Source organism: Grampus griseus (assembly GCF_964374135.1).
Source record: "Grampus griseus genome assembly, chromosome: 16".
NCBI lineage: Eukaryota > Metazoa > Chordata > Mammalia > Artiodactyla > Delphinidae > Grampus > Grampus griseus.
Genome location: NC_139010.1, coordinates 4,980,991 through 4,997,113, shown reverse-complemented (window position 1 = coordinate 4,997,113; position 16,123 = coordinate 4,980,991). Strand labels below are relative to the sequence as shown.

Genomic DNA, 16,123 nt, shown 5'->3' with positions numbered 1-16,123 from the left:
CCTCACCAGCTGCCCCGCCTTCAAGTCGCCCGTCCTGACTCAAGGCAGACTGCAGCTGTGGTCCAGACCCCTGAGGGTGACCAGAGGCGGGAGGACAGCTGCAGGGTGGAATCCGCCCGGGGTGCGGGGCGTGGAACGCTGAGCAGGCCTCCGAGGCGGGATGGAGGGAGGAGGAAAGAAGGCAGACGCCAAACAAGTTCCGGAACGGAGGGGGAACACCCAAGGAGTTGGTAAGTCTCAATTCTCAGCAAAGTGACAGCAGAGGCGGAAGGAAGGAGCGCGGGAAGACTTCAGAACAACTGCTCTAAGGCCGGTGTGTGTGTGTGTGTGTGTGTGTGTGTGTGTGTGTTGGGTCCCTAGAGGTGCCCTTGAGGCAGGAGCGCCACCCGGCCGTGCTCTGTGCAGACACAGGGACCGCCTGCCAGGCTTCACAGAGGAAACGGCTGGTGGACTCACCCCAAGAGCTCTAACGGGGGCGCTGACAGAAGGGTAGGAAGCTGGCTCGTTTCCAGGGACTAACAGGATAAGGCAACAGCTGCCTCTAGGTTCCAGGCACAGTCAAGAGAGAGGCAAGGGAGGTGAGAAGTAGAGGAAAGTGAGAGGTTTAGGGAAGAGAGGTACAAAAGGCAGCAAAGGCAGGGTTCATGGGAGGGAGGGAGTGGAATGGTTGGAAAGGGCGGGAGACGGCTGTCGTTCAGAGTCCGAGGTCTTAGGAGGAGTGCGTTGGAGGGAAGGTGTTACAGAACTGTGAGAACAGGGCCCCAGAAGCAACAAAAACATAGCTATTGATGTCACTGTGGATGACAAAAGACCCCGAGGGAGATGCAGGTGACCTCGAGGCACCCGGGTGCCGGGGGGTGGGTGATGTATTCTGCGACGACATCTGTCTAGTTTGAGGAGGACACGTGTGTGCGTGCATGAACACGGAGAGATGCTCTCTGTACCTCTTCAAAAGTCTTGAGATTTATGGATGGCAGTCACTTCCAACAGCCCATGCCATCCTCTGGAAGAAGTAGACCATGGCACTCTCTACCAGTAAGCCACTCAAGATGGCCACAAAGGAGAGCTTGCGGTTGACGTTTAGGGTCACTGAAAAAGAGAAGGCAACTGATAAGTTCTTAAGAGTTTAATGAAATGATACTGGCATGTAAATTATGTGGTAGTGTGAATGGAGTTGTTCTGTAAAGCTGTTTTTAGAAAATCTGTTTGTTCTTATTAATCTATGCTCTTAACTTTTCCATCTGCAAACCTTCTGAGAGAACCAAAGCATCTGCTTTTAACAAAAACACTGAGCCTCTCCTGCTTGCATCAAGACACGGACTCCCATGAATATTACACAGGAAAATGAAAGATTCTAAGGTTATAAAGAGAGTAACAGAAAAAATTTGCTACTCTTGGTTTTATAGTTTACAAGATGATAAACATTATACAAAGTATCAGATAATAGGTCCATTTAAAATAGCACTTCTCACAATGTGTGGGAAAAAGGAAGACACACAGGGCTGCTTACCCCTTCCTTGAACTGTCCTGAGCTGGGAGGCAGGCTGGCACCCTACCCTGGCCTGATAACTGCCGGCCATGTAACCTTGGTCAAGTGCCCACGAGTCATAAAGTGGAGATAATAATGGCTGCCCTACAGACCCCAGGGGATAGATATAATGCATAAAGAAGGCATTTTGAAAACTAAGGAGTACCATGTGGTTAAACTGAACAAATACCGAATGTGTGCTATATGTAAGGCACTATAGAAATGTTAGGCATCGTGATTATTCTACGAAGAATTCCAGCGTTTAACAGGTTATATAAAAACTACTCTATAGGGCTTCCCTGGTGGCGCAGTGGCTGAGAGTCCGCCTGCCGATGAAGGGGACACGGGTTCGTGCCCCGGTCCGGGAGGATCCCACATGCCGCGGAGCGGCTGGGCCCGTGAGCCATGGCCGCTGAGCCTGCGCGTCCGGAGCCTGTGCTCCACAGCGGGAGAGGCCACAACAGTGAGAGGCCCGCGTACCGCAAAAAAAACCCCCAAAAAACCCAAAACTACTCCATAGAAACAAGACTTCAAGCTTTCAGATGGGTTGAAAGCTGAGAAAACAATAAGACACGAACATACCTCTAACTGCCTGAAAATTTGACGTAAGGACAAATACTTTAATGAGTCTGAGGCACAGGGGTGTGTAGTCATGTTCCCAGATGACAGCTGGGATGAGCAGGAGTTTTCCGTAGCTGGATAATAACAACGCTTTCAGCAGCAAAGCGAAGTTGGGGGTTTTTTTCGCTGTTAGGGGTCGTTCTACCCACAGGAAAGTAAAGATGCCAGTAAAGTAGGCAGTTTGTTCTAAGGAGGAAATGAAAAATAAAGATATGAACGTCCAATCCAAAGCAGAGCCCCCTAGAAGCACACAACCCACAATTCCAACATGCAGCCTATCAGCTGACCACAAAAGGAAACGCTTCACCAAGATCAAAGTTTCTTTTTTGTCCCCTTTTCTTCTTCTTTTTTTTTTTTTTTAAAAAATAAACCCCTGTCTCTTGTGTCAAATCCTGTATGATTTCAGAAACGTATTTCAATAATTCTTTCATGAAATACTTCATCACCCTCTGGAGAAAAAGTAACTCCGTGAGAACTGTAATCATCAACGTTCTAAAGTCCCTTTTAGGAAGTAAGGTTCTGTGGAAACAGCTTTAGTACTAGCAATCTCCACAGAAAGAACAGACAGGAGAACGGACGCTTTTAAATCTGAAAGGTGGGACCCAGCCTAGGAAGTACCTATGACGATGTTTTTCGTGGTTCACTCTTCTACTCTTTATTGAGCGCCTATTAGCCATAAGATTCTGAATACTCTGTTAGCTAAATTTAAAACTTCCCGTATTCATTTTAACAAACTTTTTGAGTGTAATTCCATATCCTTCCAGAAAGCATTCAGAGACAGAGTCCAGACTAGAAGAAGCAATAGTTCCCCTGGTGTCCCACAGTCAGAATAGGGCACAATCTGTTCTGTCCCCATCAGCTGGGAATTTAACGTTGCTTTTAACTGCACTCTTCTTTTTATGAAGATGGTTAGTGCTGACTTCCCGGCTGCATACATTCTGAATGGTCTGTCCCTAATTCTGCCTTAAGGTTTCTGCAGGATCAGGTTTTTCTGGAACACATGTATCATATTACAGGAGAAACAACTGTATTCTTTCTGTTTTATAACTGAATCTAGCCAAAATAAAGAGGTTCCAAATATAGGTGATTAGGATCGACCAACATAATTTAGGATGGTTAGCCCACATGAAATTTGATATATTCTTCAGGAGAGACACACTACCTCAGGACTGAAGGGCTTGTCAACGGCAAGGATCTGTTCAAACAGGCAGATCATACAGCCTGGGTTTTGGACCAATAATAATAATAATAATAAAGAACTCCCTAACAACAAGAACCATCTAACGATGGTGGGTTGTCTCCTGTCACTGGGGATACTCAAACCTTCTTGCAGGAATCTAGAGAGAAGGGTTTCTTGCACTGGACAGGAGGGCTGACTAGGTCACCCCCCATAGCTTTCTAGCTTAGAACTTGGGAGACTCGGGAACTGCAGCTGCCCTTGGGCTCTGCACACTCCTTCACAAGGCAGATGTTGGAGAGCCCCTAGTACTTAAGGCGTTCGTGATCAGGTGGCTTCAGTAGGAGCGGCGGTGGAGGAAACGGGAGACAGGGCGCCAGGAGACCTTCCCCTGGCTCTGCGCTGACGGTAACCTGCGGGGGCACTTAGGGTAAACCATTTGCCCTTCCTGTTCCTGTGCTTCCACAGCTGCGGATAGGGAAGGAGCCCCCATCTACCCACCGAAGAGGATGGTTGTGAAAACTGAGTTGATAATACCGTAAAAACCGTGTTTAGGTTGTAAAATACTGTATTTGTGTAAAATATTCTTTATGACTTGTTTTAGGGATTTGAAACCTAGCTAGGGATTAGATTAAGACACATAAAAAAGTTAAGTAACAGAAAAAAATTTCTGATCAAGTGTCAAAATGGCCACTGTAGAGTCGGTGCCACAGAAATTCCAAACTATTTGAAAACAAGCCTGGTTTGTTTTTTAGAAATTATGGACATAAAGCAGTTTATCTAGAGCAATTCTAAGAGGTTTTGCTTTAAAGCTTAAAATTATATTAGGTTCTGGTTCTTGGTTTAGGTGATGTGTTCAAGGATGTTTTTAATATTATTACGTACATTTGGGAATTCTCGGCATATAGGTGAATTTTAAAACCTCTGGGACTGGATGAATTTTAAAACCACTGGGCCGAGGGAGTAAGGGCAGACTGAGAAGAAAAAGGGACAAAAGAGGACACACAGTCCAGAAATGTGACATTGGAGTGGACTGGAGACAATATTACTAAAATAATATTTCAGTATAATGAGAAAATTGTAGAAGCAGAAAAGCATGGAAACCAGTAAGTAATAAAATAGTCACAGAAATTAATTCAACCCAATTCTGACCTAAGTCACAAATGCAAATTCTGAAGAAAAGCCATTTCAGAACTTAAAGAATTTGGGGGAGTAGCCCCTTCCCTGCATGCAGCCAGATATATAACAAGTTTCCCCTATTAAATACATTGCATTAGTACAATGCAGTCAGTATAATACATTGAATAATGCCTGGCAGTTATCAATCTGTTTTAATAAAGATGAGATTCAGGCAATCTTCAGATTGGATAATCAGAACTTAAATTGAAGAATTTTACTAAAAATACTGTGTCTCAAAATACTTTATGAAACACTCTGCTCTGATAAGCATAATTATTTCCATGCCATATGTGTGGTAACAAAAAGAAAGCAGGTGATTTATACATACTCACCTAGCAGATTAGTGGTACAGCTGAAAATTTAGTCTCAAGTCTTCTGACTAGCTCCTCTTTACCAGTGATTAAGACCACACACCTTAATTTTAAAATCAAAATGTTAGGTCAACTAAGAATAGAAAGCATGGCTTCTTCCTACCTAGAGAAGCAACTGCAAACATTCTATAGAAATCCCACTCTTTAGCGTATCTGATAAAGTCGTCAGGATCAATGCTCCGGCTCGAATCTTGAAGCTGCCACCATCTCAGGTACGCTTCACAAAGCAAACAAAACACGCAGAGCTTTCCGTGCATCTGGTAGGCAAAAAGACATTGCCATGCAATCAGGTAAAGAAACAACTGTACTTAACACCAATGGGCACAGACAGAGCTAACTTCTGTGGTTTTTGAAGGATGTCCCGCCTAGTAGCTTGTCAAACTCTGAACTGCCCAATTAAATGCCAACTGTATTCAGTCTGTAACCAGTAGTTCTTAATCAGCAATGTTCAGCAGAAGCATCACATGGGGAGAGTTTTCGAAACACAAATGTCTATGCCCCAGTCCTGATTCAGAATCTGTGGAAGTAAATCCTAGGCACGCATATTTTGAAACAGTTCCAGGCAGAGGGTGAATTTTTTTTTAACATCTTTATTGGAGTATAATTGCTTTACAATGGTGTGTTAGTTTCTGCTTTATAACAAAGTGAATCAGCTATACATATACATATGTCCCCATATCCCCTGCCTCTTGCGTCTCCCTCCCTCCCACCCTCCCAATTCTACCCCTCTAGGTGGTCACAAAGCACCGAGCTGATCTCCCTGTGCTATGTGGTTGCTTCCCACTAGCTATCTATTTTACATTTGGTAGTGTATATATAAGTCCATGCCACTCTCTCAGTTCGTCCCAGCTTACCCTTCGCCCTCCCCGTGTCCTCAAGTCCATTCTCTACATCTGCATCTTTATTCCTGTCCTGCCCCGAGGTTCTTCATAACCTTTTTTTTTTTTTTTAGATTCCATATATGTGTTGGCATATGGTATTTGTTTTTCTCTTTCTGACTTACTTCACTCTGTATGACAGACTCTAGGTCCATCCACATCACTACAAATAACTCAATTTCGTTTATTTTTATGGCTGAGTAATATTCCATTGTATATATGTGCCACATCTTCTTTATCCATTCATCTGTCGATGGGCATTTAGGTTGCTTCCATGACCTGGCTATTGTAAATAGTGCTGCAATGAACATTGGGGTGCCTGTGTCTTTTTGAATTATGGTTTTCTCTGGGTATATGCCCAGTAGTGGGATTGCTGGGTCATACGGTAACTCTGTTTTTAGTTTTTTAAGGAACCTCCATACTGTTCTCCATAGTGGCTGTATCAATTTACATTCCCACCAACAGTGCAAGAGGGTTCCCTTTTCTCCACACCCAGAGGGTGAATTCTAATGTGCACCCCTGGTTAAGAATCACTGCTTTAAATAGGAGTTCACCCTCCATCATATTTTCAACATTCGTCTGATACACGGAATCCAGCAAGAATTTGTGTGACTCAGGAGAGATGGAAGCAGCAATAAGAGAATAGATTCAACCTGAAGATTTCATGATTCCTCCGAAGAAACGATTAGTCTGAACATGAATTTCTTAAAAAGTGCCCCTAGGTTGGATGAGTATAAATGAAAATAGTGAAAGCAATTAAAAGCTGGAAGTTTTAAAGAGGCTGAAATTTTGGTAAAAACAGAAAATGCTAGGCAACAAGAAGTGGCTTTGTTCCATATATTTCTCCCATGGGTTGACATTTATCAATATAAAGTGGGGAAGAGAAAGTGTGTGTGCAAACTCAATGTGGTCCAGGGACGAGCACGGGGTGAGCTCCTCAGGCTCCTCAAGCTGGCGCACTGGCGCTCCTGGCTGCACTCTGGAATTGCCCAGGGAGTTGTAGAAATACTCTTTCCTGGATCCCATCCCCAAAGATTCGCATATAACTGGTTCTGGGTGAGGCCTCGGCGTGGAAGAATTAACTGCTGTCCCCTCCGTCTCCCCCAGGCGGTTCTAATGTGTAGCAAGGTTTGAGACTCAATTATATTACTAATATAAACACTGCCTGGGTTGTTTAACTTGGGGGAGGAGGCACCGGGAAAATAAATTGCACTGTTACTGTCCCTGTTAGCCCAAAATTAGGGGTGCCAGATTTGGCAAAGAAAAATACAGGACACCCAGTTAAATACGCATTTTAGATAAACAGCAAATACTGTTTTTGTGTATGTATGTTCCATGCAATACTTAGGACATATGCTAAAAAATTATTTATTGTTTATGTGACTTCCAAGTTTAATTGGGTGTCCTGTATTTTATTTGTCAACCCTAGCCAAACTGTTAAAAGAGTTCACAAGTCAGTACATTAAATGTATATTTCAAAAAAAAAAATCCAACTTCATATATTAGGACTTTTCTGATTTTTCACCTCATGTGTTCCCTGAACAGCAGAGTATAACATGCAATAAGTTAAGTTTTTAAAACTTTTTCTTTCAATGTTTGCTTATTTCTTTTAGGTATAATTCTCTCCCTACCAGGTTATATTTTTATTCTGTTCAAAATTATTGATGTCTGTTTCAAAAGGTAACCTACTAAAAGGCAATCCAGATTATGGTTTGTCAACTTCCTGCTAGTGCCCATATTCTTAAACATACACTAAACACTGTACACTTTTTTAAAAAGCAGTGCCTGCTATTTCTAGAAATTTCCAGACATTGTTGAGACAGAAGACCCACTCTTGTTAGAATTTCTTTGTTTAAATAATATTCTTTAATTCTGTTCAAAATTGTTGATATTATTATTTAAAAATGGAAAATCATCCAGTAAAATTAGAAAAGAAAAAAATTATAACAACTTACATTTATTTTGGTATTGAAAAGAATATGCCTGTAGGCCTGGGCTCTGCATAAAATAGCATTAATCAAGATGATAACAGGATCATACTCGATATATTTGTCTACAGGTTTCTGGCAGGATTTCTGAAATAATGCAAGATAACATTAGAATAAACATATTCATAGATTCTGAAATCTTAAAGGATTTCAAAACAGCGGAGTCTGTTTTGGATTTGTATGGCCATAAGGTTATATCAGCATTTATTTAAATAAACTTCCATTCAGATACAAGATGTTCATCTGCATAAGACCTGGTTTCAGAAATGCCTAAATAGAATCTTCTAGGCTAAAAATATTAATCTTTTAATCTCATATTTAAGAAGACCCAAAAGATATTTGATTTAAAGACCGATTTTAGGCAGGAAAGTATCTCAGAGCACGCTACTTTCAATTTGTAGGAATTATTATAAAATAAGTAAGTTTATAATGTACTTTCATTGCCTGTTGGCTAGATGGCCCCAACTTTGTGGTTCTTGAAACATGATTTGGAGAAAAGGGTTCAGAAAAGTAACCCTGCACCCAGAGCTTCTGAGAGCTCCAGGCAGGTAGGAATCCTCGGGTGGCACATACCAAGAGAAGCCTGTCTTTCTCTCCATGGAGAACATGGCAAGAAAATGGTCCTTCTCTGCCATAGTAGACACTGGAGAACGCTGGCTGTATGCAAGGAACGGGGTTGTGCCGCCTGATTCTGAGGTGCCCAAATCAAGGCTCCCTGGGCTCTCAGCCATTCCTATTAAAGGGCTTTTTTTTTTTGGACACGTGATTACAATGTTATGAAATCCCAATACCATCAGAACATATAAAATGCAGGCATAGGAGAACAAGCTCATTAGAAATGACATTGGAAAGAATATTAGCTACAAAGTTGCATCAAGTGTCCTATTCACTGCATAAACTAATGGCTACAATTGAAACAGAAAACATTTTGAAACTTTGAGGGGATAAAATAGAAATAGAAGAAGTGATGGATATGCAAACATACCAGGATGGCCTTTTAATTATATCGAAGTGCTAGAAGAAGAACGGAGTGCGTTGAAGAACATGAACCCTGCCTTCCCAATGTCACCAAGTTAGATTCAATTCCAATTTAAAGCTTCTCCACTTCACTCATGTCGTTACAAGAAGTGTGTGTGTCTGTCTAGTCATCAGGTGAACCAATGAAGGGAGATGTGCTATTCCTCCAAATTTAAATCCACCTAATAGATCTGAGGTTTAAGAGGTTAGGCTTTTTAGCTGAGCAAAGAGTAAGCCAGTATCTAAACAGAAGCCACAGAATCAGAAATTCTATATACATGACAGAGCTGTTTTCTAGAACCTCTCCGTGTGCTCCTCATGTGGAGAACACTTCCTCTCTTTATACAAATGAGAATGGAAGACCAGAGATGCTACTTCACTTTAAAATGAAACTGCAGACTGGTCAGGGATCCTCTCTTTGTCCTTTAAAAATTCCCTAAAACCCATCTTCTGACAGCATCACAAGTCTAAGACAGGATTTGGACATTTTTTAGAAGGAGGTAGGCAGAAACCAGCAGCAGGAGACACAGCAGCGTAGTTACTCCTTTTGCAATCATTTGTCTGACATACGTGTTTGGAGTGCCTATTACACTCACAACAGCTCTCTTTACTTAGCCATGTCTATGGACCAGGCACTTCCACAGTGCTAGATACTTTCCTTGAGACATAGGCTCTACCCTCAAGGACCTTACAGTTTAGAAGGGGAAGTCAAATAAACATGCTACTGTAAGTGCTACAATGGAATGAGCACAGGGTGACATGAACCCCAACAGAAGAGGCAGCTGCTGGTATCATGGGACGTGCTATGTGCTATGCCCATCTCCCTTTCCCAACATGCTGAGTATTTTAGAAACATTGAGAATTCATTAAAGTCTGCTGGTTCCCTCCCTATCAGTTTAGGCCACATTTTTTCCTTGTTCTGCTTCTGTTATTTGCTTTTCCCTTGAGTGCTTCCTTCACCTTGAACGTAATGAGTCAAACCACACACACACGCACAAGACGAACAAATGTGCTAAAACATCCGACTGGGAGATAGCTAAATGTGGTAGAAATGTTTTCTTGTTCTGGCAAGATGGTTCTATTCCGTATCATTTATTACTCAACAGACAAGTATCCTGAAAGAGAAAGCTGTCCTCTAAGAAATCCCTGCAGCACAGGGACCGTGCACACCCTGGGAACTGAAATACTGCTTCCACCAGCTCAGTTTTAACATGGATATGGCTTAGTTTCTGCTGCTATGTTCTTTAATTCTATAATGAATCACATCTCTTTCAGAATATAAATTGGCCATTTTTTTTCATGAATATTCTTGCTGCTTCTTCCTGCCCATCATCTCCAGGACTAACCCCTTCCCCACTCATTCTCAAATTTTAGCTCCACAATAAGCAAACATATCTGAGAAGTGGAACCTGTGAGGGCAGTGCTGTCTTATTCATCTTTGCACCCAGCACCCAGGGGTGAAAACTGCATCTTGTTGCCCTGAACAGAACTAAAACTTGAGACAGTCTCAAAGGAGTCTTGTTTTGTTTTGTTTTGTTACCATAATGGATTTAGCAAATATCTGAGCACTTAAAATAGGCCAGGCTCCTCAGGATATTAAAAGTACAATATCTTTAATATAACTCTAATAAATTGTGAAGCGCTGAAGCAGAGTGAGTGACTAAAAGCAAGGGACATGCTTCCATTAGAAGAATGTTAGAGAAACACAGATAAGCAAGCTGGGAGAAATGGCAGGAAAAAGCAAGAGCAAAGGGAAGGGAGATTAGAATGAAAAATACTGGTAGGAGATCAGGCTGAGTATACTGCTGACTCCAAATACAGCAGAGAAGAGATCAAAGTACCTATAAGTTACCGGCTGTAACCACTTAGAGACTTTGTATATTTTTTCCCAACAAAGAGCCTGATGTCTAAACACTTTTTCCGTTTAATCCCAGGACTTGGGCTGCCTTTACAAAGTTAATTAATTTATGGTTTGATTTTCAGAGTCTGGCATCACATGAATGATTTATCTGAGTAATGCAATCATGCATATCATTAAGCATTAGCATGATATAAACAAGGATACTACCTACTCTGTTTCATTAGGGAATGACTGTGTACAATAATCCATAATGTACAGTACCACCGTTCAGTATTCCAAATATTACTCTAAAATCTGTCTCCTGGGTGAGAAAGTGCAATGTCTGGGGGAAAAAAGTGGGGGAGAGTATAGCTGTTGACCTAAACAGCTATCCAATAATTATTTTCTCTTTACATAAGTAAAGGTATAGAGAAGCCAGCGTCTGATGATTTGAACAGGGATTTTGTTGTTGTTAGCTTAATGCCAATATTTTTTTAAAATACAGATTATATTACAAATCACTGCTAACTAAAATGCATAGGCATTTACTAGCTTTTCTTTGGACAAACTATATTCACAGTTACGTGGCTGTCGTCTTTTAGACGGGCCATTTAATTGGCCTAGTCCAAAGCCATTAAGTTTAGACCACATATAACTTACTGTTCTCTCATACCGGGATGGCCTAGGATATGATCATCTAAAAAACCTAGAAATGGTTCACTCATTCAGCAAATATTTATTTAATACCTACTATGTGTCAGACACTGTCCTGGGTGGTCCAACTACATTAATGAATAAAATATACACAATCTCTGTCCTTGTGTCGCTTACATTCCAGTGGGAGGAGACAGGCAATAAATAATAAAGTCGATTACATACAATATTAGAAGATGATAGGTACTATGGAGAAAGATAAGCAGGGAAGGGTGATAAGGTATACCAGCCTTGAAGGGGGGCTCATCATTTTTAATAGGGTGGTCAGAGTAGGCCTCTCTATAAGATATTCGAGAAAAGTCCTTGAAGGAGGTGAGGGAATGAGCCACACAGATACCTGAGAGAAGACTGTTCCAGGCAGAGAATTTTTACTTCCTCCTTTTTGTTTTTTATGTCACCAACGTCTAGCATCGTACTTTGCACATAATACTCTACATGCAAAAACCACAACGGATGAAGCTTGAAAAAGTATTCTAGGAGAATTTACTATAGGTTATGAAGTGTAAAGATGGTAACATCTATCAAAGGGAGAATAAGGATGAAATAGCTTTGGCGTGAGCCCAAATGTCACCCTAATCCGATCTTTAAATGTCTACGCACAACACCTGCATCCATCTCCGTCCGAGGATTCGTTCGCCCGGAGCAGCAAACGTGACCGGCATGAGAAAAGCGCTGTAGGGTATGACTTCTCTACCACTATAGGGATTCATGCAAAGGTTCTACTGAGCAGGAACGGAAATGTCAAGCATCGAACTGAAGTCTGTATTAGAGGACCCTGAAACTCGTTGGTTTTTTGTTTTTATCACCCTAAAAATCTGGTAGAGGTACCATGGGCTCTCGCGGTTCCCAAACCTCGCTGCGCCATTTCTTCCCCAAGGACAGCCCACACCTGACAACTCACACAGATGGTTATCTTCAGCACGCCGTGGCTGTAGTCTCGGTACAACTCCTTGGCCTCTTGGTTGCATTCGATGCACCTGTACTGGCAGGAGGCCGAGGCAGCAGCAGTAGTAGGAGTCACTGCCACCCCATCCGTCTTCCCTTTTCCAGCTGTCACCCCCTCGGCGTTCCCCTTGCCGGGCCGAAGCCCACTCCGCCCATCAGTGCTCATTTCCACGCAACTGCGGGCCAGAACTTCCGATTCAGTGGCGGGGAAGACGTCAGACGCCAGACCGGAAGCCTTGCGCGGCGCGGTGCTTACCGGGACTCGCAGTCCCAGCACTGAAAAGGGGCTCGCAGGCTGGCTGATCTGGGACTACAACTCCCAGGAGGCGTTGCCACTCCCCTTCTCCCGCCCCCTCGCCACGGCCCACCTGCCAGCCGCAGGTTCAGGCTGGGAGGCCGCAGTGCGCGGCGAGGGCCGCCGCACATGCGCCCTGAGGGAAGATGGCACCCGCCGGCTGCTGGTGCTGCGGCTGCTGGGGCGGCGCTGTGGCCGCCGCGGGCGTCGCCCGGCGAGTCTTGGTTCTGCTGCTGCTGCTGCTGCTGGGGGTTCTGTCCAGCGGGCCGCGACCAGGCGCCCTAGCCACCGAGCACTACTCGCCGCTGTCCCTGCTCAAGCAGGAGCTGCAGCACCGGCAGCAGCAGGAGGCCCCGGCGGGCGGCGGCTGCAGCCCGCAGTCCGGGGACTGGGGGGACCAGTACTCTGCCGAGTGCGGCGGTGAGTGGACGGCGGCGGCGGGCGGGCGTCCGGGTTGCCGCGGAGCGCCGGCGCGGTGGGTCCGGGGGCTGCGGGCCCCGGGGCCGATGTGTGGGCCGCCCGGGCCTCGCCGGCACCGGCCGTGGCGTGTGGCCCTGCGGGAGCCGGCTCCGCGAAGTGTCACGCCGGGGCTGCTTCCCGCCGCTCACACCCACGCCGCTGCGCGCCCTCCTCCCGAGGCCGCCGTGGGGAGGCCGGTGGATAGTGAAAAGAGCTGACAGCATGCCCCCGAGGCCAGGGCGGCCTCTCTGCAGCCCTGGCAACTTTTGAGAGAGTGGAGGAGGAGATGGCAGGTGGCCCGGGGCAGCCCCAGTCCCTGCTCTGGCCCCCGCGGGTGCTGTGGGAGCGAGGGAGGGACCGACGGACAAAGAGGACCGGACCCGCGCCCGGAGCGGGGCTGTCTGGCCCATCTTAGGCCTGGAAATCAGGTTTCCTGACCTCCCGATTGACGTATTGTATCAAACATAGCCTGTAAATATGTGATCCCTGGGAAGAAAGGAGGGAACAGAAGAGTAACCCCATTGAATCTGTTCATTGACATCTTGCTCCCAGGCGTTTTAAGGTTGACCTGTGATCTGTCAGGTGTCTCCCAGAGAGTCAAAAGGGCCCTGCGGGCCTGTGTACGTCAGAGCTGTGTGTGTGTGGGAACTGGGCCAGTTCATTCATTAAGATTGGGCGCTGTTGGCCTCAGTTTAAGGTCCTGGGCAGATTCCTCAGGGGCAAGGTAGATATGTACATGTTTCGTTTTGAAGGTCTGTAGTGAGTCTTTTTACTCTTTAATCCCCTCCCTCGTCCTTTCCCTTTCCTCTTGCCCTCCGTGAGTTCCCCTAAGGCTCACTTTTGAAACGTCCGGGTCTACCTAACTCACTAGGAGCTGGCTGGTTGCTTTTATGGCCTGACAGCAGTCTAGCATTGTGTACCTGGGAAGACAATAAGTGTTTTTGGTTGAGATGAAATGTCGAGGTTAGCACAGTCAGTCTGATTTCCTTTCAGAACAATCTGACTTCCTTGAGGACGTCTCGCTCACCGAGGGCTATGTGACTTCTGTATTTTGAAGTAAGCCGTGGCCGGTAACTGCATGAACGCCATGGCCAGCACTGCACAATGGCAAGAGGATGGCTTTTACCCTCTGTCACTTTCTGTGACTCCGAGCAAGTTGATTGCCTGTCTTTGCAAAATTGCCTCCTTTGTAAATTGAAGACACTGTTCCCCAATTACAGGGTTTTATTTTCTTCACAAGGATGCCGTGAGGGAAATGGGAAATCGCGATCGTACACGTACGCGGTGCTCGCTGTGTGCCCTGTGCCGTTGTGACAGCCTTAGGTTGGTTAGGCAGTACCCTCAGCCTGTCAGAGCGCTGGTAACTACATCATTGGGCGGTAGCTCCTTTTCTCAGAGGAGAAGACGGGGGCACAGTGAAATCATCACTTTCCTGAGGGCCCACAGCTGGAATGGGAGGAATCCAGGTGGTCAGACTCCAGACAGCATTTGTCTGAAGCACTCAATGATTATACTTAGGGAAAAAGCATCTGTAATATTTACAGGCATACAGTAGGTAGTGTGTAAATCTTCCTTTCCTTTCCCTCCTGTATTCATGTGATGCTCACTGGCTAAGGGAGACCCAGATTCTAGGCGATGAAAGATACAAATTATGAAATCAATTGATACTATTGCTATAGGTGGCTCATTTCACTTTGTAGTGTCAGGCTTACGCCAATGGTTAAGAGTCCTCGTTTGAGCCACCTCTGACTTGTATTATGCTTTTCACCCAAATCGTGATAAATGTAGGTTGTTAGAACTGGGGCATTTGGAGGAATCCTGTTCATTCTCCGTTCCCTCACATATGGAGACCATCATCTAATGTTCTCTGCTTCAGAGGATAAACACTGTATTATGAAGCTTTAAGCATAATTTATTTAAATGTTTCCATTTTCTCTTTATCCCCTCCGTGTAGTACTTATTTTCTTAGTTTAGAATTAAGAACATGCTGTTGAAAATTGGTGACACGTCTTCCAGACGGCCTTCCCTGGGCTGACGTGAGTGTCCCAGTGGCTGCCGACAGGTGCTGCAGTGGCTTTGCTGTTCCCGCGGCCACCTCAGGAAATGACTCCCAGGGTCAACTGCTCATGCTACCTGGGCCTCCAGGTGTTCCGCTTAGCTTTGCTGGCAGCAGTGTGTGACAAAAGCCGTCTCTTTTGTGGTAGAAACTCACCCACCTGTCTCTCATTTCTCCTTCCTTGTCCTAGACAGCCAGGTAGCAGCAAGTGAAACCTGCGTCAGTCCCTCTCTGTTCCAGGAAGAACAGCAGTTCAGGATTTACAGCGAGCCAGATTGTCGCCTGAGGGGTTCATGCTCTGCGTCGAGAGCCCCCGTATGATCGGCATTAGGGTCTAAGCAAGTGCTGGGATCCAGAACTGATCAGTTATTCAGAATCAAGCCCTGCCCTCACCGACTATTTATTAATCACGTCACCGGCCCGGCTGGCTCATCCAGCCCAAGCCTATCCCTATGCAGAGGGCAGCCACGGCTGCACAGCCCCTTTTCAGAAGCCTGCCCCCTGCTTTTGGGTATAAATGACTGAGTTGATGCCTGCAGGGGTCTGAACGTGCACACCTTCAGATGAGCTGCGTATGTATTCTCTTAAGGCGGAACCTCCAGTGATTGTAGGGCCGAAGAGGACGGCTGGTGGGAGCTGTCTGGACAGCAAAATGACAGTGGCCGAGATCCAGGCCCCAGGGAGCAGCCTCAGGGGGCCCAGCTGCCCAGATGGCAAGCACGGGTGGTCTCAGTGCCACGGACCTCAGCCTGGCTTTCCTGTTCCCCAGCCCCCCTTCAGCTCTTTCTCCTCTAGCACGTTTTTACATTTCGCTTTTTATTTGAAAAGCATGTGTAACCACAGACTTCGGATATTCTGTTTTCCCGTGGTGAAAATTACCTTGCTCTTTTAAAAACACGAACACTGTAATGTACATATTTTTCACATAAAAGTAAATGTCCCCTCCCTTCCTTGTTACCTATGCCCTGTTTGTAGTTTGGAACTGTGGGAAGAAATAAGGAACAGAAGTTTTCCCCTAATTCTTTCCCTCGGGTTTATCCTTGTCAACACTGCAT

At 45.1% G+C, this 16,123-nt stretch overlaps 2 protein-coding genes across 5 annotated transcripts in view; one reads left to right on the top strand and one right to left on the bottom strand.

Moving 5' to 3' along the window:
• Window positions 1-948: 948 nt before the first annotated feature.
• ARV1 (ARV1 homolog, fatty acid homeostasis modulator) lies at window positions 949-12,442 on the bottom strand (the record flags this gene model as incomplete). Its single annotated transcript, XM_082674032.1, is given in 6 exon segments — window positions 949-973; window positions 975-1,089; window positions 2,111-2,335; window positions 4,980-5,133; window positions 7,710-7,829; window positions 12,215-12,442. Coding segments are annotated over 6 exon segments (849 nt in total). The 5' UTR covers window positions 12,425-12,442.
• Window positions 12,443-12,684: 242 nt separating this feature from the next.
• TTC13 (tetratricopeptide repeat domain 13) overlaps window positions 12,685-16,123 on the top strand; it is a gene marked incomplete at its 5' end in the record, with an annotated part of 69,904 nt that continues 66,465 nt past the window's right edge. For 3 of the 4 annotated variants that reach the window (XM_082673686.1, XM_082673685.1, XM_082673684.1), the window contains one exon: window positions 12,700-12,973. In XM_082673686.1, the coding sequence (XP_082529812.1) occupies window positions 12,700-12,973 (274 nt within the window). Of the gene's footprint in view, window positions 12,974-16,123 lie in introns of all 4 variants that reach the window. The other variant, XM_082673687.1, reaches the window with a different exon arrangement.